The sequence below is a fragment of the Pristiophorus japonicus genome, chromosome 30, assembly GCF_044704955.1.
Source record: "Pristiophorus japonicus isolate sPriJap1 chromosome 30, sPriJap1.hap1, whole genome shotgun sequence".
Classification (NCBI taxonomy): Eukaryota; Metazoa; Chordata; class Chondrichthyes; family Pristiophoridae; genus Pristiophorus; species Pristiophorus japonicus.
This window is the reverse complement of record NC_092006.1, coordinates 2756461-2782722: the sequence shown is the minus strand read 5'-3', so window position 1 is coordinate 2782722 and position 26262 is coordinate 2756461. Positions and strand designations below refer to the sequence as shown.

Sequence of the window (26262 nt, the reverse complement as noted above, 5' to 3'; positions counted from 1 at the left end):
GGATCTCATAGAAACATATGAAATTCTGACGGGACTGGACAGGTTAGATGCAGGAAGAATGTTCCCGATGTTGGGGAAGTCCAGAACCAGGGGTCACAGTCTAAGGATAAGGGGTAAGCCATTTAGGACCGAGATGAGGAGAAACTTCTTCACTCAGAGAGTGGTGAACCTGTGGAATTCTCTACCACAGAGAGTTGTTGAGGCCAGTTCGTTAGATATATTCAAGAGGGAGTTAGATGTGGCCCTTATGGCTAAAGGGATCAAGGGGTATGGAGAGAAAGCAGGAAAGAGGTACTGAGGGAATGATCAGCCATGATCATATTGAATGGCGGTGCAGGCTCGAAGGGCCGAATGGCCTACTCCTGCACCTTGTTTCTATGTTTCTATGAGTAAAAGAATCCCGGGGAGGAGCATGGTAAGGGGAGGGAGAGACCATCTTGGGGAGGAGTGGAGGGAGAGACCATCTAGGGGAGGGGGAGGTGCAGGGTTTGAGCAAGACGCTGGAAGTGTATCATTAACACAGCCCTCCCCGTTCCACCTCCAGGCACAGCTGGAGAAACTACAGACCGAGATCGCACAGGCGGCCAAGAAAACGGGCATCCAGACCTCGACCAAGTTGGCCCTGATCGCCCCCAAGAAGGAGCTGAGGGAGGGGGAGGTGCCGGAGATCGAGTGGTGGGACTCCTACATTATCCATGGAGGCATTGAGCTGTGAGTTCCAAGCTGGGTCACTGTCCCGGATACTCTTTCCCCCCCCCCCCCCACTCTCCCGAGGAGGGCTGAGGGAATGTGCGACTGTCGGACGGTGTGAGGGGGGGGTCTGTAGGATCAGATGTCACAGCGCCTCACACCCTCCAACAACCGAGCACACACTCCCTCCCTCGCGGCCGCCCTCCCGCGGGCCCGCTTAACTGCCGACGCTGCTTCGAAATCGGCCGCGGGGCGGTGCAAGACAGACCTGTGAGGCGTGCGAGACTGAGCGCTCCGGGGAGAAACATAGGAACAGGAGGAGGCCCATTCAGCCCCTCGAGCCTGTTACACAGGAACAGGAGGAGGCCCATTCAGTCCCTCGAGCCTGTTACACAGGAACAGGAGGAGGCCCATTCAGCCCCTTGAGCCTGTTACACAGGAACAAGAGGAGGCCCATTCAGCCCCTCGAGCCTGTTACACAGGAACAGGAGGAGGCCCATTCAGTCCCTCGAGTCTGTTACACAGGAACAGGAGGAGGCCCATTCAGCCCCTTGAGCCTGTTACACAGGAACAAGAGGAGGCCCATTCAGCCCCTCGAGCCTGTTACACAGGAACAGGAGGAGGCCCATTCAGTCCCTCGAGCCTGTTACACAGGAACAGGAGGAGGCCCATTCAGCCCCTCGAGCCTGTTACACAGGAACAGGAGGCGGCCCATTCAGCCCCTCGAGCCTGTTACACAGGAACAGGAGGAGGCCCATTCAGCCCCTCGAGCCTGTTACACAGGAACAGGAGGAGGCCCATTCAGCCCCTCGAGCCTGTTACACAGGAACAGGAGGAGGCCCATTCAGTCCCTCGAGCCTGTTACACAGGAACAGGAGGAGGCCCATTCAGCCCCTCGAGCCTGTTACACAGGAACAGGAGGAGGCCCATTCAGCCCCTCGAGCCTGTTGCACAGGAACAGGAGGAGGCCATTCAGCCCCTCGAGCCTGTTACACAGGAACAGGAGGAGGCCCATTCAGCCCCTCGAGCCTGTTACACAGGAACAGGAGGAGGCCCATTCAGCCCCTCGAGCCTGTTACACAGGACCAGGAGGAGGCTCATTCAGCCCCTCGAGCCTGTTACACAGGAACAGGAGGAGGCCCATTCAGCCCCTCGAGCCTGTTCAATGAGATCGTGGCTGATGTGTGACCTAACTCCATATACCCGCCTTGGGGCCATATCCATTCATACCTTGGTTAACAAAAATCTATCAATCTCAGATTTAAAGCTAATAATTGACCCAGCATCAATTGCCGTTTGTGGGAGAGAGAGTTCCAAACCTCTGCCACCCTTTGTATGTAGAAATGTTTCCTAACTTCACTCCTGAAAGGTCTGGCTCTAATTTATACGCTCTGCCCCCTGGTCCTAGACTCCCCAATCACCGGGAATAGATTCTCTCAATCAGTTGACTTAATATCTTGAAAGCTTCAACCAAATCGCCCCTTAACCATCTAAATTCCAGGGAATACAGTGGGAGCAGAGAGTGCCCTGGAAAGCTGCATTTTCAGCCACCTACCACCAGATGGCAGCCTTGGCGCACAATTCACTGGCTTCACCCAAAGTGTGGTGCAGCGCCGCCATCTACTGCTGGCGGGCAGTACTGCAGGAAACAATTATTGCAAACTGTGTTACGAACATACAAACGATCACAGACAGATCAAGACCATCTAGTCCATCGAGCCTGTCCCACACAATCCCGATACCTTGTGTCTCACTATATATACTGCAGTTGCACAGGGCCTTGGTGAGGCCTCACCTGGAGTATTGTGTTCAGTTTTGGTCTCCTAACCTGAGGAAGGACATTCTTGCTATTGAGGGAGTGCAGTGAAGGTTCACCAGACTGATTCCCGGGATGGCAGGACTGACATATGAGGAGAGATTGGATCGATTGGGTTTATATTCACTGGAATTTAGAAGAATGAGAGGGAATCTCATAGAAACATATAAAATTCTGACGGGACTGGACAGGTTAGATGCAGGAAGAATGTTCCCGATGTTGGGGAAGTCCAGAACCAGGGCTCACAGTCTAAGGATAAGGGGTAAGCCATTTAGGACCGAGATGAGGAGAAACTTCTTCACCCAGAGAGTGGTGAACCTGTGGAATTCTCTACCGCAGAAAGTTGTTGAGGCCAATTCATTGGATATATTCGAAAGGGAGTTAGAAGTGGCCCTTAAGGCTAAAGGGATCGAGGGGTATGGGGAGAAAGCAGGAAAGGGGTACTGAGGGAATGATCTGCCATGATCTTATTGAATGGTGGTGCAGCCTCGAAGGGCCGAATGGCCTGCTCCTGCACCTATTGTCTATGTTTCTATGAAGTGCCGTAACCTGCAGGGCTACGGATCGAGAGCTGGAATGTGGGATTAGGCTGGATGGCTCTTTGTCAGCCGTCGCGGACTCGATGGGCCGAAATGGCCTCCTTCCGTGCTGTAAATCTCTGTGATTCTCTGATACAGGTACAGCGCCTGCAATCCGGAATCCTCGGCACCAAGTCCGTGCCGGTTTTGGGGGTTTTCGGGATTTCAGTCAAGAAAATTAAACGCCTGAAATCCAGAATCCTTGCCCTATACCCTCCTTGAATGCCTCCCCACTGCTCTGACACTGATTTGCCATCAAGTAGCTGTTTCCAGTCCACTGTGGCCAAATCACTTCTCAGCTTGGCAAAGTTGGTTATTCCTGGTCCTTTTCCATAACCACCTTAAATCTAGCTGAATTATGATCACTAGCACCTAAATGCTCTCCCACTGATACCCCTTCCTCCTGCCCAGCTTCATTCCCTGAAACTGAATCCAGAATCGCCCCTCACGTTGGGCCTGCGACAAACTGGCTCAAAACGTTCTCTTGAATGCATTTTAAAAATTCCGCACCCTCTATGCCCTTCACATGAATTGTGTCCCAGTTAATATTGGGATAGTTGAAATCCCCGACTATTGCTGTCCTATGGTTTTTGCACTTCTTAGAAATTTGCCGACATATTTGCTCCTCTATCTCCCTCTCACTGTAGCAGTATTTCCCCAACATTCTTGTTTCCTCCTCCTCCGGCACCATCAGTGCTGCTGGGGTCCGGGCTCCCTTACATAAGAACATAAGAAATAGGGGCAGGAGTCGGCCATTCGGCCCCTCGAGCCTGCTCCGCCATTTAATACGATCATGGCTGATCCGATCATGGACTCAGCTCCACTTCCCCGCCCGCTCCCCATAACCCCTTATCCCCTTATCGGTTAAGAAACTGTCTATTTCTGTCTTAAATTTATTCAATGTCCCAGCTTCCACAGCTCTCTGAGGCAGCGAATTCCACAGATTTACAACTCTCAAGAAATTCCTCCTCATCTCAGTTTTAAATGGGCGGCCCCTTATTCTAAGACCATGCCCCCTAGTTCTAGTCTCCCCCATCAGTGGAAACATCCTCTCTGCATCCACCTTGTCAAGCCCCCTCATAATCTGATATGTTTCGATAAGATCACCTCTCATTCTTCTGAATTCCAATGAGTAGAGGCCCAACCTACTCAACCTTTCCTCATAAGTCAACCCCCTCATCCCCGGAATCAACCGAGTGAACCTTCTCTGAACTGCCTCCAAAGCAAGTATATCCTTTCGTAAATATGGAAACCAAAACTGCACGCAGTATTCCAGGTGTGGCCTCACCAATACCCTGTATAGCTGTAGCAAGACTTCCCTGCTTTTATACTCCATCCCCATTGCAATAAAGGCCAAGATACCATTGGCCTTCCTGATCACTTGCTGTACCTGCATACTAACCTTTTGTGTTTCATGCACAAGTGACCCCCAGGTCCCGCTGTACTGCAGCACTTTGCAATCTTTCTCCATTTAAATAATAACTTGCTCTTTGATTTTTTTTCTGCCAAAGTGCATGACCTCACACTTTCCGACATTATACTCCATCTGACAAATTTTTGCCCACTCACTGAGCCTGTCTCTGTCCCTTTTGCAGATTTTTTGTGTCCTCCTCACACATTGCTTTTCCTCCCATCTTTGTATCGTCAGCAAACTTGGCTACGTTACACTCAGTCCCTTCTTCCAAGTCGTTGATGTAGATTGTAAATAGTTGGGGCCCCAGCACTGATCCCTGCGACACCCCACTAGTTACTGATGGCCAACCCGAGAATGAACCACTTATCCCGACCCTTGGGGCCTCTAGCCCTTTGGTGTGTGGCCCGAGTGGCTGTTTGTATACGAGTCTAGGCAGCCAGTGTCGGAGGCAGTGGGGAGTGGGGCCACACCAGCTCTGATCCTGGCTCTCGCCTGATAGCGACTCGTGCTCTCCCCGGCCAGAGAGCGTGCAATAGATACTGCGGTGAGGCAGTGCGGTGAGGCGAACACTTGTATATAACAAGGGGAGAGCGGGATCGCTGGCAAATCTGTACCCATCTGCTATCTCATGTTTCTCTGTCTTTCGTCTCTCTCCCTTGTCTTGAATTTGAACACTGTGTCTGCACACGCAGGTCTCCAGATAACCTGTCCAGTGAACAGAATTTTCACGGGATCACGAACCTCGTTGAACATCCGACACAGATCAGCCCTCCAGGTATGTACACGACTGGGGTTTTAGTATTCACGTCACTGGGTCAGGGGCGCGCAGGGGCAGTGGGAGGGATTGAGCGAGTCGCACTTTTTCCCCTCTCATCGCCATACCCTAATTTTCTCTCCTCAAGGTGCCAGTTCCGATAAGCTGTCATGTGAGCCTGGTCAGTAAGTTTTAGCTGATTAAGGAAAAATTGCATTTCTATAGCACCTGTCACAAGTACGGGATGTCCCAATCGCTTTAGAACCAATTAAGTATTTTTTAAAAAAAGGGTGCTCACTGTTGTATTGTGGGAACCGCGGCAGCCAATTTACGCACAGCAAGATCCCACACACCACAATGTGATAATGACCCGGATCGTCTGTTTTAGTGATGTTGGTTGAGTGATAAATATTGGCCCCAGGACACCGGGGAGAACTCCCCCTGCTCTTCTTCCAATAGTGGCCCCGGGATCTTTTACATCCACCCGAGAGGGCAGACGGGGCCTCGGTTTATCGTCTCATCCGACAGACAGCACCTCCAACAGTGCGGCGCTCCCTCAGTACTGCCCCTCCGATAGTGCGGCGCTCCCTCAGTACAGCCCCTCCGACAGTGCGGCGCTCCCTCAGTACCGCCCCTCCGACAGTGCGGCGCTCCCTCAGTACCGCCCCTCCGACAGTGCGGCGCTCCCTCAGTACCGCCCCTCCGACAGTGCGGCGTTCCCTCAGTACCGCCCCTCCGACAGTGCGGCGTTCCCTCAGTACCGCCCCTCCGACAGTGCGGCGCTCCCTCAGTACCGCCCCTCCGACAGTGCGGCGCTCCCTCAGTACTGCCCCTCCGACAGTGCGGCACTCCCTCAGCACTGCCCCTCCGACATTGCAGCGCTCCCTCAGTGCTGCCCCTCCGACAGTGCGGCACTCTGAAGACAAAGACAAGCCTGAAGGCTCTGTGCCTCAATGCGAGGAGTATTCGGAATACGGTGGATGAATTAACTGCGCAGATAGCAGTTAACGGATATGATGTAATTGGCATCACGGAGACATGGCTCCAGGGTGACCAAGGCTGGGAACTCAACATCCAGGGGTATTCAACATTTAGGAAGGATAGACAGAAAGGAAAAGGAGGTGGGGTGGCGTTGCTGGTTAAAGAGGAAATTAATGCAATAGTAAGGAGGGACATTAGCTTGGATGATGTGGAATCTGTATGGGTGGAGCTGCGGAATACCAAAAGGCAGAAAACGCTAGTGGGAGTTGTGTACAGACCACCAAACAGTAGTAGTGAGGTTGGGGACAGCATCAAACAAGAAATACGGGATGTGTGCAATAAAGGTACAGCAGTTATCATGGGCGACTTTAATCTACATATAGATTGGGCTAACCAAACTGGTAGCAATACGATGGAGGAGGATTTCCTGGAGTGTATTAGGGATGGTTTTCTAGACCAATATGTCGAGGAACCAACCAGGGAGCTGGCCATCCTAGACTGGGTGATGTGTAATGAGAAGGGACTAATTAGCAATCTTGTTGTGCGAGGCCCCTTGGGGAAGAGTGACCATAATATGGTAGAATTCTTTATTAAGATGGAGTGTGACACAGTTAATTTGGAAACTAGGGTCCTGAACTTAAGGAAAGGTAACTTCGACGGTATGAGGTGTGAATTGGCTAGAATTGACTGGCAGAGGATACTTAAAGGGTTGACGGTGGATAAACAATGGCAAACATTTAAAGATCACATGGATGAACTTCAGCAATTGTACATCCCTGTCTGGAGTAAAAATAAAACAGGGAAGGTGGCTCAACCGTGGCTAACAAGGGAAATTAAGGATAGTGTTAAATCCAAGGAAGAGGCATATAAATTGGCCAGAAAAAGCAACAAACCTGAGGACTGGGAGAAATTTAGAATTCAGCAGAGGAGAACAAAGGGTTTAATTAAGTGGGGGAAAATAGAGTACAAGAGGAAGCTTGCAGGGAACATAAAAACTGACTGCAAAAGATTCTATAAATATGTGAAGAGAAAAATATTAATGAAGACAAATGTAGGTCCCTTGCAGTCGGATTCAAGTGAATTTATAATGGGGAACAAAGAAATGGCAAACCAATTGAACAAATACTTCGGTTCTGTCTTCACGAAGGAAGACACAAATAACCTTCCAAAGGTACGAGGGGACAGTGGGTCTGGAACTGAAGGATATCCTTATTAGGAGGGAAATTGTGTTTGGGAAATTGATGGGATTGAAGACTGATATATCCCTGGGGCCTGATAGTCTGCATCCCAGAGTACTTAAGGAAGTGGTCCTAGAAATAGTGGATGCATTGGTGATCATTTTCCAACAGTCTATCGACTCTGGATCAGTTCCCATGGACTGGAGGGTAGCTAATGTAACACCACATTTTAAAAAAGGAGGGAGAGAGAGAAAACGGGTAATTATATACCGGTTAGCCTGACATCAGTAGTGGGGAAAATGTTGGAATCAATCATTAAGGAGGAAATAGCAGCGCATTTGGAAAGCAGTGACAGGATCGGACCGAGTCAGCATGGATTTATGAAAGGGAAATCATGCTTGACGAATCTTCTGGAATTTTTTGAGGATGTAACTAGCAGAGTGGACAAGGGAGAACCAGTGGATGTGGTGTATTTGGACTTTCAAAAGGCTTTTGACAAGGTCCCACACAAGAGATTGGTGTGCAAAATCAAAGCGCATGGTATTGGGGATAATGTACTGATGTGGATAGAGAACTGGTTGGCAGACAGGAAGCAGAGAGTCGGGATAAACGGGTCCTTTTCAGAATGGCAGGCAGTGACTAGTGGAGTGCCTCAGGGCTCAGTGCTGGGACCCCAGCTATTTACAATATACATCAATGATTTAGATAAAGGAATTGAGTGTAATATCTCCAAGTTTGCAGACGACACTGAGCTGGGTGGCGGTGTGAGCTGTGAGGAGGACGCTAAGAGGCTGCAGGGTGACTTGGACAGGTTAGGTGAGTGGGCAAATGCACAGCAGATACAGTATAATGTGGATAAATGTGAGGTTATCCAGGTTGGGGGCAAAAACATGAAGGCAGAATGTTATCTGAATGGCGGCAGATTAGTAAAAGGGGAGGTGTAACGAGACCTGGGTGTCATGGTACATCAGTCACTGAAAGTTGGCATGCAGGTACAGCAGGGGGTGAAGAAGGCAAATGGTATGTTGGCCTTCATAGCGAGAGGATTTGAGTATAGGAGCAGGGAGGTCTTACTGCAGTTGTACAGGGCCTTGGTGAGGCCTCACCTGGAATATTGTGTTCAGTTTTGGTCTCCTAATCTGAGGAAGTACGTGCTTGCTATTGAGGGAGTGCAGCGAAAGTTCACCAGACTGATTCCTGGGATGGCAGGACTGACATATGAGGAGAGACTGGATCGAGTGGGCCTGTATTCACTGGAGTTTAGAAGGATGAGAGGGGATCTCATAGAAACGTATAGAATTCTGACGGGACGGGACTGGACAGGTTAGATGCGGGAAGAATGTTCCCGATGTTGGAGAAGTCCAGAACCAGGGGTCACAGTCTAAGGATAAGGGGTAAGCCATTTAGGACCGAGATGAGGAGAAACTTCTTTACTCAGAGAATTGTGAACCTGTGGAATTCTCTACGACAGAAAGTTGTTGAGGCCAATTCGTTAGATATATTCAAGAGGGAGTTAGATATGGCCCTTACGGCTAAAGGGATCAAGGGATATGGAGAGAAAGCAGGAATGGGGTACTGGGGAATGATCAGCCATGATCATATTGAATGGTGGTGCAGGCTCGAAGGGCCGAATGGCCTACTCCTGCACCTATTTTCTATGTTTCTATGCTCCCTCAGTACTGCCCCTCCCACAGTGCGGCGCTCCCTCAGTACTGCCCCTCCGACAGTGCGGCGCTCCCTCAGTCCTGCCCCTCCGACAGTGCGGCGCTCCCTCAGTCCTGCCCCTCCGACAGTGCGGCACTCCCTCAGTACCGCCCCTCCGACAGTGCGGCACTCCCTCAGTACCGCCCCTCCGACAGTGCGGCACTCCCTCAGTACTGCCCCTCCGACAGTGCGGCACTCCCTCAGTACTGCCCCTCCGACAGTGCGGCACTCCCTCAGTACTGCCCCTCCGACAGTGCGGCACTCCCTCAGTACCGCCCCTCCGACAGTGCGGCACTCCCTCAGTACCGCCCCTCCGACAGTGCGGCACTCCCTCAGTACTGCCCCTCCGACAGTGCGGCACCCCCCTCAGTACTGCCCCTCCGACAGTGCGGCACTCCCTCAGTACTGCCCCTCCGACAGTGCGGCACTCCCTCAGTACTGCCCCTCCGACAGTGCGGCACTCCCTCAGTACTGCCCCTCCGACAGTGCGGCACTCCCTCAGTACTGCCCCTCCGATAGTGCGCTGCTCCCTCAGTACCGCCCCTCCGACAGTGCGGCACTCCCTCAGTACTGCCCCTCCGACAGTGCGGCGCTCCCTCAGTACTGCCCCTCCGACAGTGCGGCACTCCCTCAGTACTGCCCCCTCCGACAGTGCGGCGCTCCCTCAGTACTGCCCCTCCGACAGTGCGGCGCTCCCTCAGTACCGCCCCTCCGACAGTGCGGGGCTCCCTCAGTACTGCCCCTCCGACAGTGCGGCACTCCCTCAGTACTGCCCCTCCGACAGTGCGGCACTCCCTCAGTACTGCCCCTCCGACAGTGCGGCGCTCCCTCAGTACTGCCCCTCCGACAGTGCGGCGCTCCCTCAGTACTGCCCCTCCGACAGTGCGGCGCTCCCTCAGCACCGCCCCTCCGACAGTGCGGCGCTCCCTCAGTACCGCCCCTCCGACAGTGCGGCCCTCCGACAGTGCGGCGCTCCCTCAGTACTGCCCCTCCGACAGTGCGGCGCTCCCTCAGCACTGCCCCTCCGACAGTGCGGCGCTCCCTCAGCACCGCCCCTCCGACAGTGCGGCGCTCCCTCAGTACCGCCCCTCCGACAGTGCGGCGCTCCCTCAGTACTGCCCCTCCGACAGTGCGGCGCTCCCTCAGTACTGCCCCTCCGACAGTGCGGGGCTCCCTCAGTACTGCCCCTCCGACAGTGCGGCGCTCCCTCAGTACCGCCCCTCCGACAGTGCGGCGCTCCCTCAGTACTGCCCCTCCGACAGTGCGTGTTATAAACCCCGTGTTTGTGGCGTTCGCGCGGCTGCCCCTGCTCGCGTCTCCGGAACCCCCGCTGCTGAGTGATTTTCCCCCCCCCTCCTGCGTCGGGCCTGGGACTGATCGGTGCTCTTTGTTTTCTCTCCCCCCCCCCCCCCCCCCCCCCCCCCCCCCCCCCCCCCCCGCCTGCTGCACAGTCGACACGGACAAGCCCGTGACGCTCGGCGTTTACCTGACCAAGAAGGAACAGAAGAAACTTCGCCGGCAGACAAGGCGAGAGGGCCTGAAGGAGATGCAGGAAAAGATCCGCCTGGGGCTGATGCCACCGCCTGAGCCCAAGGGTAAGGACCCTGTGCCCCCCGCCCCCCCGCCCACACTCCTGGCCGCCATTCACCCCGCCTCCTAACCGCGCCCCTTCTCTCTCTCTCTCTCTCTCACTCCAGTGCGAATATCCAATCTGATGCGGGTGCTGGGCACGGAAGCCGTACAGGACCCCACCAAGGTCGAGGCTCACGTCCGGGCACAGATGGCAAAGAGGCTAAAGTAAGTGGGCGCAAGGCGTTTTGGAGGGGGGGTGTAGGGGCGATGGTCCGAAATCCCGTGTCGGGGTGGGTGTGGAGTGGACAGCTCGCAGGGACAGCTGGGTGCTGGGGAGAGGGGAAGGGTGCAGAGTAGGGGTGCAGGCAGGGCTGCCTATGGTCCAGGGAATCGCACGGCACCGAAGGAGGCCACTGGGCCCATCGCGCTCGTGCCGGCTCTTTGCAAGAGCGATGCAGTCCGTGCCACAATTAGAGTGTCAGCTGTGGCTCTGGGCAACACACTCAGAAGGTTGTGGGTTCGAGTCCAACTCCAGGGACTTGAGCACGTAAATCTAGGCTGACACTCCCAGTGCAGTGCTGAGGGAGCGCAGTACTGAGGGAGCGCCGCACTGTCGGAGGGGCAGTACTGAGGGAGCGCCGCACTGTCGGAGGGGCAGTACTGAGGGAGTGCCGCACTGTCGGAGGGGCAGTACTGAGGGAGCGCCGCACTGAGGGAGCGCCGCACTGTCGGAGGGGCAGTACTGAGGGAGCGCCGCACTGAGGGAGCGCCGCACTGAGGGAGCGCCGCACTGTCGGAGGGGCAGTACTGAGGGAGCACCGCACTGTCGGAGGGGCAGTACTGAGGGAGCACCGCACTGTCGGAGGGGCAGTACTGAGGGAGTGCCGCACTGTCGGAGGGGCAGTACTGAGGGAGCGCCGCACTGTCGGAGGGGCAGTACTGAGGGAGTGCCGCACTGTCGGAGGGGCAGTACTGAGGGAGCACCGCACTGTCGGAGGGGCAGTACTGAGGGAGCGCCGCACTGTCGGAGGGGCAGTACTGAGGGAGCGCCGCACTGTCGGAGGGGCAGTACTGAGGGAGCGCCGCACTGTCGGAGGGGCAGTACTGAGGGAGCGCCGCACTGTCGGAGGAGCAGTACTGAGGGAGCGCCGCCAGTACTGAGGGAGCGCCGCACTGTCGGAGGGGCAGTACTGAGGGAGCGCCGCACTGTCGGAGGGGCAGTACTGAGGGAGCGCCGCACTGTCGGACGGGCAGTACTGAGGGAGCGCCGCACTGTCGGAGGAGCAGTACTGAGGGAGCACCGCACTGTCGGAGAGGCGGTACTGAGGGAGCGCCGCACTGTCGGAGGTGCTATCTTTCTGATGAGACGTTAAACCGAGGCCCCGTCTGCCCTCTCGGGTGGATGTAAAAGATCCCGGGGCCACTATTGGAAGAAGAGCAGGGGGAGTTCTCCCCGGTGTCCTGGGGCCAATATTTATCCCTCAACCAACATCACTAAAACAGATGATCCGGGTCATTATCATATTCTGTTTGTGGGAGCTTGCTGTGCGTAAATTGAGCTGCCGCGTTTCCCACATTACAACAGTAATGGCACTCCAAAAGTACGTCATTGGCTGTAAAGTGCTTTGGGACGTCCGGTGGACGTGAAAGGCGCTATAGAAATGCAAGTCTTTTTCACTCTCCTCTTTCTCCGTAGCCCTGCAAATTCATTCTTTTCGAGTATTGATCCAATTCCCCCTTTTGAAAGTTATTATTGAACCTGCTCCCACCGCCCTTTCAGGCAGCACGTTCCCGATCACGAGAATTCTTTCCTCGTATCGCCTCCGATTCTTTTGCCAATCACCTGAAATCTTTGCCCTCTGACCCTTCTCCATGGTGCCCAGAATTGGCTACAATACTCCAGCTGGGTGCTTAACCAGTCAGTGTTTTATACAGGTTTAGCATCACTTCCCACCTTTTAGCCCTGCGTTCCTGACTAGGTGTTGGGCAAGAGGCAGAGAAACAGAAAATAGGTGCAGGAGCAGGCCATTCAATGTGATCATGGCTGATCATTCCCCCAGTACCCCATTCCTGCTTTCTCTCCATACCCCTTGATCCCTTTAGCCGTAAGGGCCACATCTAACTCCCTTTTGAATATATCCAACGAACTGGCCTCAACAACTCTCTGCGGTCGAGAATTCCACAGGTTCACAATTCTCTGAGTGAAGAAGTTTCTCCTCATCTCGGTCCTAAATGGCTTACCCCTTATCCTTAGACTGTGTCCCCTGGTTCTGGACTTCCCCAACATTCTTCCTGTATCTAACCTGTCCAATCCCGTCAGAATTTTATATGTTTCTATGAGATCCCCTCATTCTTCTAAATTCCAGTGAATATAAGCCTAGTCGATCCAGTCTCTCCTCATATGTCAGTCCTGCCATCCCTGGAATCAGTCTGGTGAACCTTCGCTGCACTCCCTCAATAGCAAGAACGCCCTTCCTCAGATTAGGAGACCAAAACTGAACACAATATTCCAGGTGAGGCCTCACCAAGGCCCTGTACAACTGCAGTAAGACCTCCCTGCTCCTATACTCAAATCCCCTCGCTATGAAGGCCAACATACCATTTGCTGCCTCCACTGCCTGTTGTACCTGCATGCCAACTTTCAATGACTGATGTACCATGACACCCAGGTCTCGTTGCACCTCCCCTTTTCCTAATCTGTCACCATTCAGATAATCTGCAATGGAATGGAATGGATGGGGGGGGAGCGGGGATAGGTAGACGGGATGGGGGAACATAACATAAGAACGAGGAGCAGGAGTCGGCCATACGGCCCCTCGAGCCTGCTCCGCCATTTAATAAGATCATGGCTGATCTGATCATGGACTCAGCTCCACTTCCCCGCCCGCTCCCCGTAACCCTCGACTCCCTTATCGTTCAAAAATCTGTCTATCTCCACCTTAAATATCTTCAATGTCCCAGCCTCCACAGCTCTCTGAGGCAGAGAATTCCACAGAGTTACAACCCTCTGAGAGAAGAAATTCCTCCTCATCGCCATCTTAAATTCTGAGACTATGTGCCCCCTAGTTCTAGATTCCCCCACGAGGGGAAACATCCTCTCTGCATCTACTCTGTCCAGCCCCCTCAGAATCATATACGTTTCGATAAGATCACCTCTCATTCTTCGAAACTCCAATGAGAACAGGCCCAACCTGCTCAACCTTTCCTCACAAGACAAACCCCCTCAGCTCAGGAATCAACTGAGTGAATCTTCTCTGAACTGCCTCCAATGCAAGTATATCCCTCCTTAAATACGGAGACCAAAACTGCACGCAGTACTCCAGGTGTGGCCTCACCAATACCCTGTACAGTTATCGCAGGACTTCTCTGCTTTTATACTCCATCCCCTTTTGCAATAAAGGCCAAGATACCATTGGCCTTCCTGATCACTTGCTGTACCTGCATCCTAACCTTTTGTGTTTCATGCACAAGTACCCCCCAGGTCCCGCTGTACTGCAGCACTTTGCAATCTTTCTCCATTTAAACTATAATTAGTTTTTTTATTCTTCCTACCAGATATGAGGATAACCTCACATTTTCCCAGGTTATATTCCACCTGCCAAATTTTTTCCCCCACTCACTGAGCCTGTCTATATCCCATCGCAGATTCTTTGTGTGGGAAGGAGAGAGAGAGAGCGGGAGGGATCGATGGCGGGCGAGAGTGTAGTGTGGGTGGTTGTGTGGGCATGAGGCAGGGGGGGGGGCGAGCCGTTGGTGTTGGGGAAGGGGGGGTTGGGTCAGAGAGACCGCGACAGAGCTTGGGGTACGGTGACCGAAAGGTGGAGCGCGTGGGGGGAGGGTACAGGGGGGGGGGGGGAGTCGCGGGCCGGGGGGGTGGGGGAGGAATCGCGCGGACTGCCAACGGGTCTCGCCCACGATGTGTTCTCTCTGCCGCCAGAGCCCACCAGGACGCCAACAGCGCGCGTAAACTGACGGCCGACCAGCGGAGGGAGAAGAAGATGAAGAAACTGAAGGAGGACGTGTGCCTGGGCGCCCACATCGCCGTCTATCGGTGAGCATAGCTTTCTTCTGGGGGGGGGGGGGGGAGATTTTGATGGGGGATAGGTGTCCCAACGTTACCCCCCCCCATCTCTGAGGTGGTGAGGCTCAGTGCCCTCCCGCTCATCGCCCGAAATGGGCGTCGTTTTTCGCGCGGGCTGTCGTGGGAGCTCTTCGACTGTGGGGGGCGTCACACCCCCGCCGATCCCGAAATCCTCCCGCTCTTCAGCAAAGCGGGTGGGCCGCCTGGTGATTACGTGCAGGAATACCGGCTACTTTATATTTCATTTCCCCCTTTCATAAGAAATAGGAGCAGGTGTAGTCCCTCAGTACCGCCCCTCCGACAGAGTGGCGCTCCCTCAGTACCGCACCTCCGACAGTGCGGCGCTCCCTCAGTACCGCCCCTCCGACAGTGTGGCGCTCCCTCAGTACCGCCCCTCCGACAGTGTGGCGCTCCCTCAGTACTGCCCCTCCGACAGTGCGGCGCTCCCTCAGTACTGCCCCTCCGACAGCGCAGAGTGGCACTCCCTCAGCACTGCCCCTCCGACAGTGTGGCGCTCCCTCAGTACTGCCCCTCCGACAGTGTGGCGCTCCCTCAGTACTGCCACTCCGACAGTGCGGCACTCCCTCAGTACTGCCCCTCCGACAGTGCGGCGCTCCCTCAGTACTGCCCCTCCGACAGCGCAGAGTGGCACTCCCTCAGCACTGCCCCTCCGACAGTGCGGGGCTCCCTCAGTACTGCCCCTTCGACAGTGCGGCACTCCCTCAGTACCGCCCCTCCGACAGTGCGGTGCTCCTTCAGTACTGCCGCTCCGACAGTGCGGCGCTCCCTCAGTACTGCCCCTTCGACAGTGCGGCACTCCCTCAGTACTGCCCCTCCGACAGTGCGGTGCTCCTTCAGTACTGCCGCTCCGACAGTGCGGAGCGGCGCTCCCTCAGTACAACAGTGTGAGTGTAATTATCTCTCCCGATCGATAAGGAGGGTGGTATTCGGGGCACTGTGTTGAGTAGCAGCCGCACTACCCCTGGAATTGCACTAACACGGATCATCGTCCATTACTTATAGAATCCGTAATCTGAGCAACTCGGCGAAGAAGTTCAAGGTGGAAACCAACGCGGGACAGCTGTACCTGACGGGAACAGTGGTCCTGCACAAGGACGTCAACGTGGTGGTGGTGGAAGGAGGTGAGCAACTGTGGGGGCTCCAGCCCAGCCCGGGTAGATGGGCCGAATGTCTCCCCCTGTATCTAACCCCCTGTAACTGCCCTGGGAGTGTTTGATGGGACAGTGTAGAGGGAGCTTTACTCTGTATCTAACCCCCTGTACCTGCCCTGGGAGTGTTTGATGGGACAGTGTAGAGGGAGCTTTACTCTGTATCTAACCCCCTGTACCTGCCCTGGGAGTGTTTGATGGGACAGTGTAGAGGGAGCTTTACTCTGTATCTAACCCCCTGTACCTGCCCTGGGATTGTTTGATGGGACAGTGTAGAGGGAGCTTTACTCTGTATCTAACCCCGTGCTGTACCTGCCCTGGGAGTGTTTGATGGGACAGTGTAGAGGGAGCTTTACTCTGTATCTAACCCCGTGCTGTACCTGCCCTGGGAGTGTTTGATGGGACAGTGTAGAGGGAGCTTTACTCTGTATCTAACCTCCTGTACCTGCCCTGGGAGTGTTTGATGGGACAGTGTAGAGGGAGCTTTACTCTGTATCTAACCCCCTGTACCTGCCCTGGGAGTGTTTGATGGGGACAGTGTAGAGGGAGCTTTACTCTGTATCTAACCCCCTGTACCTGCCTTGGGAGTGTTTGATGGGACAGTGTAGAGGGAGCTTTACTCTGTATCTAACCCCCCTGTACCTGCCCTGGGAGTGTTTGATGGGACAGTGTAGAGGGAGCTTTACTCTGTATCTAACCCCCTGTACCTGCCCTGGAAGTGTCTGCACCATCAGGTTGGGGGAGGGTGGGTTCAGGAGCCGAGAATCATGGTTTTGAGGTGTTGCCGGTTTTGTTTATTCAGGTCCGAAGGCGCAGAAGAAATTCAAGCGATTGATGCTGCATCGTATTAAGTGGGCTGAGCAGACAGCGAGCTCCCGGGATGATGGTGAGTCGGGGGGGCGTGTTCGAACCGGAGGGGCAGTGAAAGTTGTAGAACATGCTTGTGCGTACGGGCCTGTCGTCGCAGTAGCAGCGCTGGAACAAAAGTACTAGGAGCAGGAGTCGGCCATTCGGCCCCTCGAGCCTGCTCCGCCATTTAATACGACCATGGACTGATCCGATCATGGACTCAGCTCCACTTCCCCGCCCGCTCCCCATAACCCTTCACTCCCTTATCGCTCAAAAATCTGCCTATCTCCGCCTTAAATATATTCAATGACCCAGCCCCCACAGCTCTCTGGGGCAGAGAATTCCACAGATTTACAACCCTCTGAGAGAAGAAATTCCTCCTCATCTCCGTCTTAAATGGGCGAGCCCTTATTCTGAGACTATGCCCCCTAGTTCTCGATTCCCTCACGAGGGGAAACATCCTCTCTGCATCTACCTTGTCCAGCCCCCTCAGAATCTTGTACGCTTCAATAAGATCCCCTCTCATTCTTCTAAACTGCAATGAGTACAGGCCCAACCTGCTCAACCCTTCCTCAGAACAATATTGAGGTGTAACTGCTGGGGGCGGGCTCTCGAAGTATCAGTTAAATCAGCGGCAGGGTAAAAGCAAAAGTCACTGATGTACAGCCTGAATATTACAGCGGCAATACCCCACAGACTGGCCTCGTGTAGAGGCAGGAGTGGGTCTCACTGGACAGCTCTTTCGACGAGCTGGCAGAGGCAAGGTGGGCTGAATGGCCACCTCCTGTGCTGTGCAACTGTGCACTGCAATCAGCTGCACTTGCCTATTCGGAGCAGCGGCCTTAAAGGGACAGGCCGGGTTTGCAGTTGAGCCGAACAGTCCTGGGCCCAGAACCTTGATTAGCCGAGGCACAGAATACAAGAGCAGGGAGGTTATGCTTGAACTATATCAAACACTGGTTAGGCCACAGCTGGAGTACTGCGTGCAGTTCTGGTCACCACATTACAGGAAAGATGTGATTTGCACTGGCGAGGGTACAGAGGAGATTTACCAGGATGTTGCACTAGAGAGGGTGCAAAGGAGATTTACCAGGATGTTGCACTAGAGAGGGTACAGAGGAGATTTACCAGGATGTTGCACTAGAGAGGGTGCAGAGGAGATTTACCAGGATGTTGCACTGGAGAGGGTGCAGAGGAGATTTACCAGGATGTTGCACTAGAGAGGGTGCAAAGGAGATTTACCAGGATGTTGCACTGGAGAGGGTACAGAGGAGATTTACCAGGATGTTGCACTAGAGAGGGTACAGAGGAGATTTACCAGGATGTTGCACTAGAGAGGGTACAGAGGAGATTTACCAGGATGTTGCACTGGAGAGGGTACAGAGGAGATTTACCAGGATGTTGCACTGGAGAGGGTACAGAGGAGATTTACCAGGATGTTGCACTGGAGAGGGTACAGAGGAGATTTACCAGGATGTTGCACTGGAGAGGGTACAGAGGAGATTTACCAGGATGTTACCTGGACTGGAGAATTTTAGCGATGAGGAAAGATTGGATAGGCTGGGGTTGTTTTCTTTGGAACAGAGGAGGCTGAGGGGAGACCTGATTGAGGTGTATAAAATGATGAGGGGCCTGGATAGAGTGGATAGGACGGACCCGTTTCCCTTGGCAGAGGGGTCAACAACCAGGGGGCAGAGATTGAAAGTAATTGGGGGGAGGTTTAGAGGGGATTTGAGGGGAAATGTCTTTACCCAGAGGGTGGTGGGGGTCTGGAACTCACTGCCTGAAAGGGTGGCAGAGGCAGAAACCCTCACCACATTTAAAAAGTACCTGGATGTGCACTTGAAGTGCCGTAACCCACAGGCTATGGACCGAGAACGGAAAAGTGCGATTAGGCCGGGTAGCTCTTGGTTGACCAGCGCGGGCACGATGGGTCGAAATGGCCTCCTCCCGTGCTGTAAATTTCTCTGATTCTAACCGAGCCACAGTGAAGGAGACCCGCTCCTGAGTCCGTGGATGTGTGGGGACTGGGCCAGGACCCGTGTCCTAACTCGCACCGAGTCCCGCTCACCCATCGCCCCCTGTGCTCGCTGCCCCGTGTCCTAACTCGCACCAAGTCCCGCTCACCCATCACCCCCTGTGCTCACTGCCCCCGTGTCCTAACTCGCACCCAGTCCCGCTCACCCATCACCCCCTGTGCTCGCTCCCCCGTGTCCTAACTCGCACCAAGTCCCGCTCACCCATCACCCCCTGTGCTCACTGACCTACATTGGCTCCCGGTTAAGCAACGCCTCGATTTCAAAATTCTCATCCTTGTTTTCAGATCCCTCCATGACCCTTGTCCCTCCCTATCTCTGTAACCACCTACACCCCTCCCTATCTCTGTAACCCCCTCCAGCCCCTATACCCCTCCCTATCTCTGTAACCTCCTCCAGCCCCTACACCCCTCCCTATCTCTGTAACCTCCTCCAGCCCCTACACCCCTCCCTATCCCTGTAACCTCCTCCAGCCCCTATACCCCTTCCTATCTCTGTAACCTCCTCCAGCCCCTACACCCCTCCCTATCTCTGTAACCTCCTCCAGCCCCTACACCCCTCCCTATCCCTGTAACCTCCTCCAGCCCCTATACCCCTCCCTATCTCTGTAACCTCCTCCAGCCCCTACACCCGTCCCTATCCCTGTAACCTCCTCCAAAATCCTACACCCCTCCCTATCCCTGTAACAACCTCCAGCCCCTACACCCCTCCCTATCCCTGTAACCTCCTCCAGCCCCTACACCCCTCCCTATCTCTGTAACCTCCTTCAGCCCCTACACCCCTCCCTATCTCTGTAACCCCCTACACCCCTCCCTATCTCTGTAACCTCCTCCAGCCCCGATACTCCTCCCTATCTCTGTAACCTCCTCCAGCCCCTATACCCCTCCCTATCTCTGTAACCTCCTCCAGCCCCGATACCCCTCCCTATCTCTGTAACCTCCTCCAGCCCCTATACCCCTCCCTATCTCTGTAACCTCCTCCAGCCCCGATACCCCTCCCTATCTCTGTAACCTCCTCCAGCCCCACAGCCTCCGAGATGTCTGCGCTCCTCTAATTCTGCCCACCTGACCATCCCTGATTTCCATCGCTCCACCATCGGTGGCCGTGCCTTCAGCTGCCTGGGCCCCAAGCTCTGGCACTCCCTCCCTAAACCTCTCCGCCTCTCTCTCCTCCTTCACGGCGCTCCTTAAAACCCACCCAAGTTTTTGGTCACCTGCGCTAATTTTTATTTGTGAGGCTCGGTGTCAATTTTTAATCTCCCGATACTCCTCTGAAGCGCCTCGGGACATTTCACTACGTTAAAGGCGCTATATAAATACACGTTGTTGTTGATTGCTGTTCACTGCGCTGAGAATCTGCCCAGTTAATTTTCAGTCCTGGGGCGTATAATCTTGAGCTTCTGGTCTTCCCCACAGATGACGATGGATCGGACGATGAGGTGGTCAAGAAGATGAACAAGTGCGTGTTGGTGTGGGAGGTAAGGAGCGGTTTTATTGCAGTTATTACTGACCGGGGAGGCCGCTCGATTTGTTTGTTATACTCAAGCCCAGGGGCAAGGGTCTTTGTTGGCAGGGTATCCGACCCCGGGAGGTATCCGACCCCGGGAGGCCGTCCGACCCCGGGAGGCCGTCCGACCCCGGGAGGCCGTCCGACCCCGGGAGGCCGTCCGACCCCGGGAGGCCGTCCGACCCCGGGAGGCCGTCCGACCCCGGGAGGCCGTCCGACCCCGGGAGGCCGTCCGACCCCGGGAGGCCGTCCGACCCCGGGAGGCCGTCCGACCCCGGGAGGCCGTCCGACCCCGGGAGGTGTCCGACCCCGGGAGGCGTCCGAGCCGTGACTGTTCCTGTCCTTGCTGACTCGGCCAGGTCGCTGTAAAACAGGACCTGCAACCCTGGGTGTTCCCCACCCAGCCCCCCATAACTGGGGTGTAACTGCAGCGCAGAGACACCAACAGCACAGAGATATGGCTCAACGTCACTGTATACAGGCTGGCCCCTCTCCCCACAGAGCTGTCGGGGGAAGCCCTGATCAGCCCCGACACCCCTCCCTATCTCTGTAACCTCCTCCAGCCCCTACACCCCTCCCTATCTCTGTAACCTCCTCCAGCCCCTACACCCCTCCCTATCTCTGTAACCTCCTCCAGCCCCTACACCCCTCCCTATCTCTGTAACCTCCTCCAGCCCCTACACCCCTCCCTCTGTAACCTCCTACACCCCTCTCTATCTCTGTAACCTCCTCCAGCCCCTACACCCCTCCCTATCTCTGTAACCCCCTCCAGCCCCTACACCCCTCCCTATCTCTGTAACCTCCTCCAGCCCCTACACCCCTCCCTATCTCTGTAACCTCCTCCAGCCCTACAATCCCCCCGTGATCTCTGCGCTCCTCCAATTCTGGCCTTTTGCCCATCCCCCGATTATAATCGCTCCACCATCGGTGGCCGTGCCTTCAGCTGCCTGGGCCCCAAGCTCTGGAACTCCCTCCCTAAACCTCTCCGCCTCTCTCTCCTCTTTTAAGACGCCCCTTAAAACCTCCCAGCTTTTGGTCCCCTGACCCTAATATCTCGTTATGCGGCTCGGTGTCAAATTTGATAACGCCTCCCGTGAAGCGCCGCGGCACGTTGTACTACTTTAACAGCGCTGTGTAAATGCAAGTTGTCAGCGGGAGCAAACTTCTTTGCAAAGGACCCTGTTGGGTGCGATGGAAGTGAATGAGAAGCGACGGTTGTACAGGAAGTCTTGCAGCTGCTCGCAGATTTGTCAATCGGAGACACTGAAATCTTTGTGTGCGCGCCTCTCTCTCCCACCAGGGAACGGCAAAGGAAAGGAGCTTCGGTGACATGAAATTCAAGCAGTGTCCGACAGAGAGCATGGCGCGGGAGCATTTCAAGAAACACGGAGTGGAACAGTACTGGGATCTGGCCATCAGTGAATCGGTGCTGGAGGTTACAGAGGACTGAGGGCCCAAATCTTGCGATCCGCATCTTCGGACTGATTGGCAGTATGGGATTTTTCACGGGTGTTGGGGTTGAGGAGAAGTCTTGGCTTAAAAATGGGTTTTCACCTGGATCTGAGAAACATGGCCAGGTGTTCCAAGGTGCTCTGATCCAAAAATTACAGGATTCAATATTCTCTCCACTTCTAGATACAGCTGCCATCCGTGCGCTCATTATCTGCACGGCCATGATGTGTACAGAGCACGCAGGGAAACTGAAAGGTGTGCAGTTCCTTTTGAAAGTAAAATGAATATCGGCAGAGAGGATAGATCTGGTATAAGCAAAAGTAGCGGGAAAAATATTGAGTGGTCCAAAAGTGGAATAGTAGGCGGTCAGGTTTAAAGGGAGGGGCAGGGAGGGAGGGATCGGCAGATCTCATCAAGCCTTTTACAATCAGTTTTGAGAGCTGTGATTCTCCGTGATGTTTAAGGTTAATTGTATCCACACAGCTTCTTATCTTCCGCGGGCCCTCCCTGTAGCTAACCCTTTAAAGACTCTTAGTGGGGTACGGGTTTCACGGGCTGTGACGGTCCGCCCCGGGAACTGAGAGGACGCTCTTTACGCCTGCGTCCGGGCGGAGAGCTATTCGACTGTGTGTGCGTCGCGGCCAATTGCTCCCCCCCCCCCCCCCCCCCAGCACATGGGCTTCGGATCGCGATCAAGCCTGGCAGAGCCCCCCCCCCCCCCCCCCCCAAAGGGTGCTGAGGCTAATTTCATTAGCTGAGACCGGCTAATGCAGCTCCGAACCTGAGGCATTGTGCTTCATGTCGGATTAAAACCATGCGGGGGAAAAAAAAATAGATAAATTGTCCATAAAGTTTATCTTTTTTTTTAAGGGGGCTTGTCAGTGCAGAGACCATCGCTTTCAGTGCTGAGTGCGATTGGGATGTTTAATGAGGGCACTTTCACCGACAGTATACGTGTGCTGTCCTTCCAAAAGGCAAGATGAATGTGGTTTGGGCAAAGTTCTGCTGAAAATGCAGTGTTTCTTTTAAATTTCCAACGACCGTCTCTCTTGTTATTTTATCTCTTCGGTCCCACCTCCCCAAAATATTCTTGTTCTTTTGCGCGGAGTTGCCGGTGAGAGGGGGTGGTGGTTCCAGTGGTTGGCTGCCTGGAGTAACAGCATCTTGGCTGATGGGGGCCGGGTGAAAAAATCTCCCCTCTCTGCTGGCTATACCGGCCCCGAATGCAACGCGTTCAGGCCAATCGTAGCCCTGAGGGGGACTGGGCACACATCAGCACGTTTGAGCGGCCCACGGCTGTTTGCGTGAGAGCTGTAACTATCACGGTGTTGCTGTTTCTGATCCTGGGGTTAAGGCAGGTTGTTGGGGCAGTGTAGAGGGAGCTTTACTCTGTATCTAACCCCCTGTACCTGCCCTGGGAGTGTTTGATGGGACAGTGTAGAGGGAGCTTTACTCTGTATCTAACCCCCTGTACCTGCCCTGGGAGTGTTTGATGGGACAGTGTAGAGGGAGCTTTACTCTGTATCTAACCCCCTGTACCTGCCCTGGGAGTGTTTGATGGGACAGTGTAGAGGGAGCTTTACTCTGTATCTAACCCCGTGCTGTACCTGCCCTGGGAGTGTTTGATGGGACAGTGTAGAGGGAGCTTTACTCTGTATCTAACCCCGTGCTGTACCTGCCCTGGGAGTGTTTGATGGGACAGTGTAGTGGGAGATTTACTCTATCTAACCAGCCCAGGGGAGTTTTGTACTAGCCTCGGGGAGGGGAGAGATGTTTAATGTGGAATTGCGCACTCTGAGGAATGCTGATTTAGTTAGTGGCCCTCAATGCTCGAAGGTGACCATTGCATCCTTTCGTCCTGTGCTCTACCTGATTAATCTCACATTAACAACCAATCGTTACCTTTAATGAGAAAACCTCCGCGTGTCAACAGGCTGTAAAGAGACGAGGAGCTGCCCCGATGTGATTCAGTGCTGTCAAGGGTTACAGCTTGGAGTTTCATAATAAAGACTAAGTATTTTTTTCTAAAGTGGTTATGCAGTGTTTTGCAGACTGTCTCAGTAGCAGTTCAGCACGGTTGCATCATGCCTGATCCATTATTCATCCCCGGTGGTGAAAGGTGAATAACTTTCAATATGCCCTAGGGCTCAAAATAGGGACAGGCGAGGCCCATTCAGTCCCTTGAGCCTGTAGCACAGGAACAGGAGGAGGCCCATTCAGTCCCTTGAGCCTGTAGCACAGGAACAGGAGGAGGCCCATTCAGCCCCTCGAGCCTGTTACACAGGAACAGGAGGAGGCCCATTCAGTCCCTTGAGCCTGTAGCACAGGAACAGGAGGAGGCCCATTCAGCCCATCGAGCCTGTTACACAGGAACAGGAGGAGGCCCATTCAGCCCATCGAGCCTGTTACACAGGAACAGGAGGAGGCCCATTCAGCCCATCGAGCCTGTTACACAGGAACAGGAGGAGGCCCATTCAGCCCCTCGAGCCTGTTACACAGGAACAGGAGGAGGCCCATTCAGCCCCTCGAGCCTGTTACACAGGAACAGGAGGAGGCCCATTCAGCCCCTCGAGCCTGTTACACAGGGACAGGAGGAGGCCCATTCAGCCCCTCGAGCCTGTTACACAGGAACAGGAGGAGGCCCATTCAGCCCCTCGAGCCTGTTACACAGGAACAGGAGGAGGCCCATTCAGCCCCTCGAGCCTGTTACACAGGAACAGGAGGAGGCCCATTCAGCCCATCGAGCCTGTTACACAGGAACAGGAGGAGGCCCATTCAGCCCCTCGAGCCTGTTACACAGGAACAGGAGGAGGCCCATTCAGCCCCTCGAGCCTGTTACACAGGAACAGGAGGAGGCCCATTCAGCCCCTCGAGCCTGTTACACAGGAACAGGAGGAGGCCCATTCAGTCCCTCGAGCCTGTTACACAGGAACAGGAGGAGGCCCATTCAGCCCCTCGAGCCTGTTACACAGGAACAGGAGGAGGCCCATTCAGCCCCTCGAGCCTGTTACACAGGAACAGGAGGGGGCCCATTCAGCCCCTCGAGCCTGTTCCGTTATTCTATTAGATTGTACCTCGACTCCATATCCCTTATTATCCTCGAGCAATAAATATCTATCGACCACGGCATTGAAAATTTCAATTGACCTCCACCATCCGCAGCCCTTTGGGGGAAAGAATATTGCCATTTGATCCCTCAAGCTTGTGCTAGCTCTCCCTTTAGTCCCATTCCTCTGCCCGTCTCCCACACCATTTGAATGTTTCATTTATCCACCTCCCGTGTTTGTGTGGGGCGACTAAGCATGACTGCTTTGTCAGACGAGCACAGGCCCAGCGGGCCGAATGGCCTCCCGTACTGTTTAGGTTCTCCGACTCTCCCCTTTTGCAGCTCGTGTGTATTCTGCCGTCTTCTCCCTTCCTGCTCGGGTGTTCCATTGCCCTGCTGACTAACCTGTGTGGTGACAGCGATCAGAAAGGGCCCAGGTCCGCTGCTTGCTCTGTACTGTTGTCTAATCTACGGTGGCCCCTCGGGAATGACCATTTGGGACCAGGGCAATTGGTGCCCTTGCAGCAATCAGCATCTTCCAAATGGTGTCCGGTGGGTGTGTTTGTTATAGCTCCCCTTCCCCCTGCACAGTCCGGCTCAGGGACCAGCATGTTAAACTCGCTCCTGCAATTTTGCTTCTCAAAGGCACCGACTCCTGCACATTGCCCACGCTCCGATAAATTGTCCACGTGTGTGTCAGCTGTGACTCAGTGGGCAGAAGGCTCGCCTCGGAGTCAGGTGGTTGTGGGTTCCAGTCCCACTCCAGAGACTTGAGCACACGCATCTAGGCTGACATTTCCAGTGCAGTGCTGAGGGAGCGCCACACTGTCGGAGGGCCGGTACTGAGGGAGCGTCGGAGGGGCGGTACTGAGGGAGCGCCGCACTGTCGGAGGGGCGGTACTGAGGGAGCGTCGGAGGGGCGGTACTGAGGGAGCGTCGGAGGGGCGGTACTGAGGGAGCGCCGCACTGTCGGAGGGGCAGTACTGAGGCGGCGCCGCACTGTCGGAGGGGCAGTACTGAGGGGGTGCCGCACTGTCGGAGGGGCAGTACCGAGGGAGCGCCGCACTGTCGGAGGGGCAGTACTGAGCGAGCGCCGCACTGTCGGAGGGGCAGTACCGAGCGAGCGCCGCACTGTCGGAGGGGCAGTACTGAGGGAGCACCGCAGTGTCGGAGGGGCAGTACTGAGGGAATGCCGCACTGTCGAAGGGGCAGTACTGAGGGAGCGCCGCACTGTCGGAGGGGCAGTACTGAGGGAGCGCCGCACTGTCGGAGGGGCAGTACTGAGGGAGCGCCGCACTGTCGGAGGGGCAGTACTGAGGGAGCGCCGCACTGTCGGAGGGGCAGTACCGAGGGAGCGCTGCACTGTCGAAGGGGCAGTACTGAGGGAGCGCCGCACTGTCGGAGGGGCAGTGCTGAGGGAGCGCCGCACTGTCGGA

At 54.9% G+C, this 26262-nt stretch overlaps 1 protein-coding gene across 2 annotated transcripts in view; it reads left to right on the top strand.

Moving 5' to 3' along the window:
* Positions 1–23239, top strand: part of prpf3 (PRP3 pre-mRNA processing factor 3 homolog (yeast)) — a 45430-nt gene extending 22191 nt beyond the window's left edge. For both annotated transcript variants that reach the window (XM_070868536.1, XM_070868537.1), the window contains exons 8-16: positions 545–711; positions 5191–5273; positions 10567–10710; positions 10813–10912; positions 14625–14738; positions 15792–15910; positions 16740–16823; positions 20238–20299; positions 21629–23239. In XM_070868536.1, coding sequence (XP_070724637.1) covers positions 545–711; positions 5191–5273; positions 10567–10710; positions 10813–10912; positions 14625–14738; positions 15792–15910; positions 16740–16823; positions 20238–20299; positions 21629–21778 — 1023 coding nt within the window. In that variant the 3' untranslated portion in view covers positions 21779–23239. The remainder of the gene's footprint in view (positions 1–544; positions 712–5190; positions 5274–10566; positions 10711–10812; positions 10913–14624; positions 14739–15791; positions 15911–16739; positions 16824–20237; positions 20300–21628) is intronic.
* The last annotated feature ends 3023 nt before the right edge of the window (positions 23240–26262 follow it).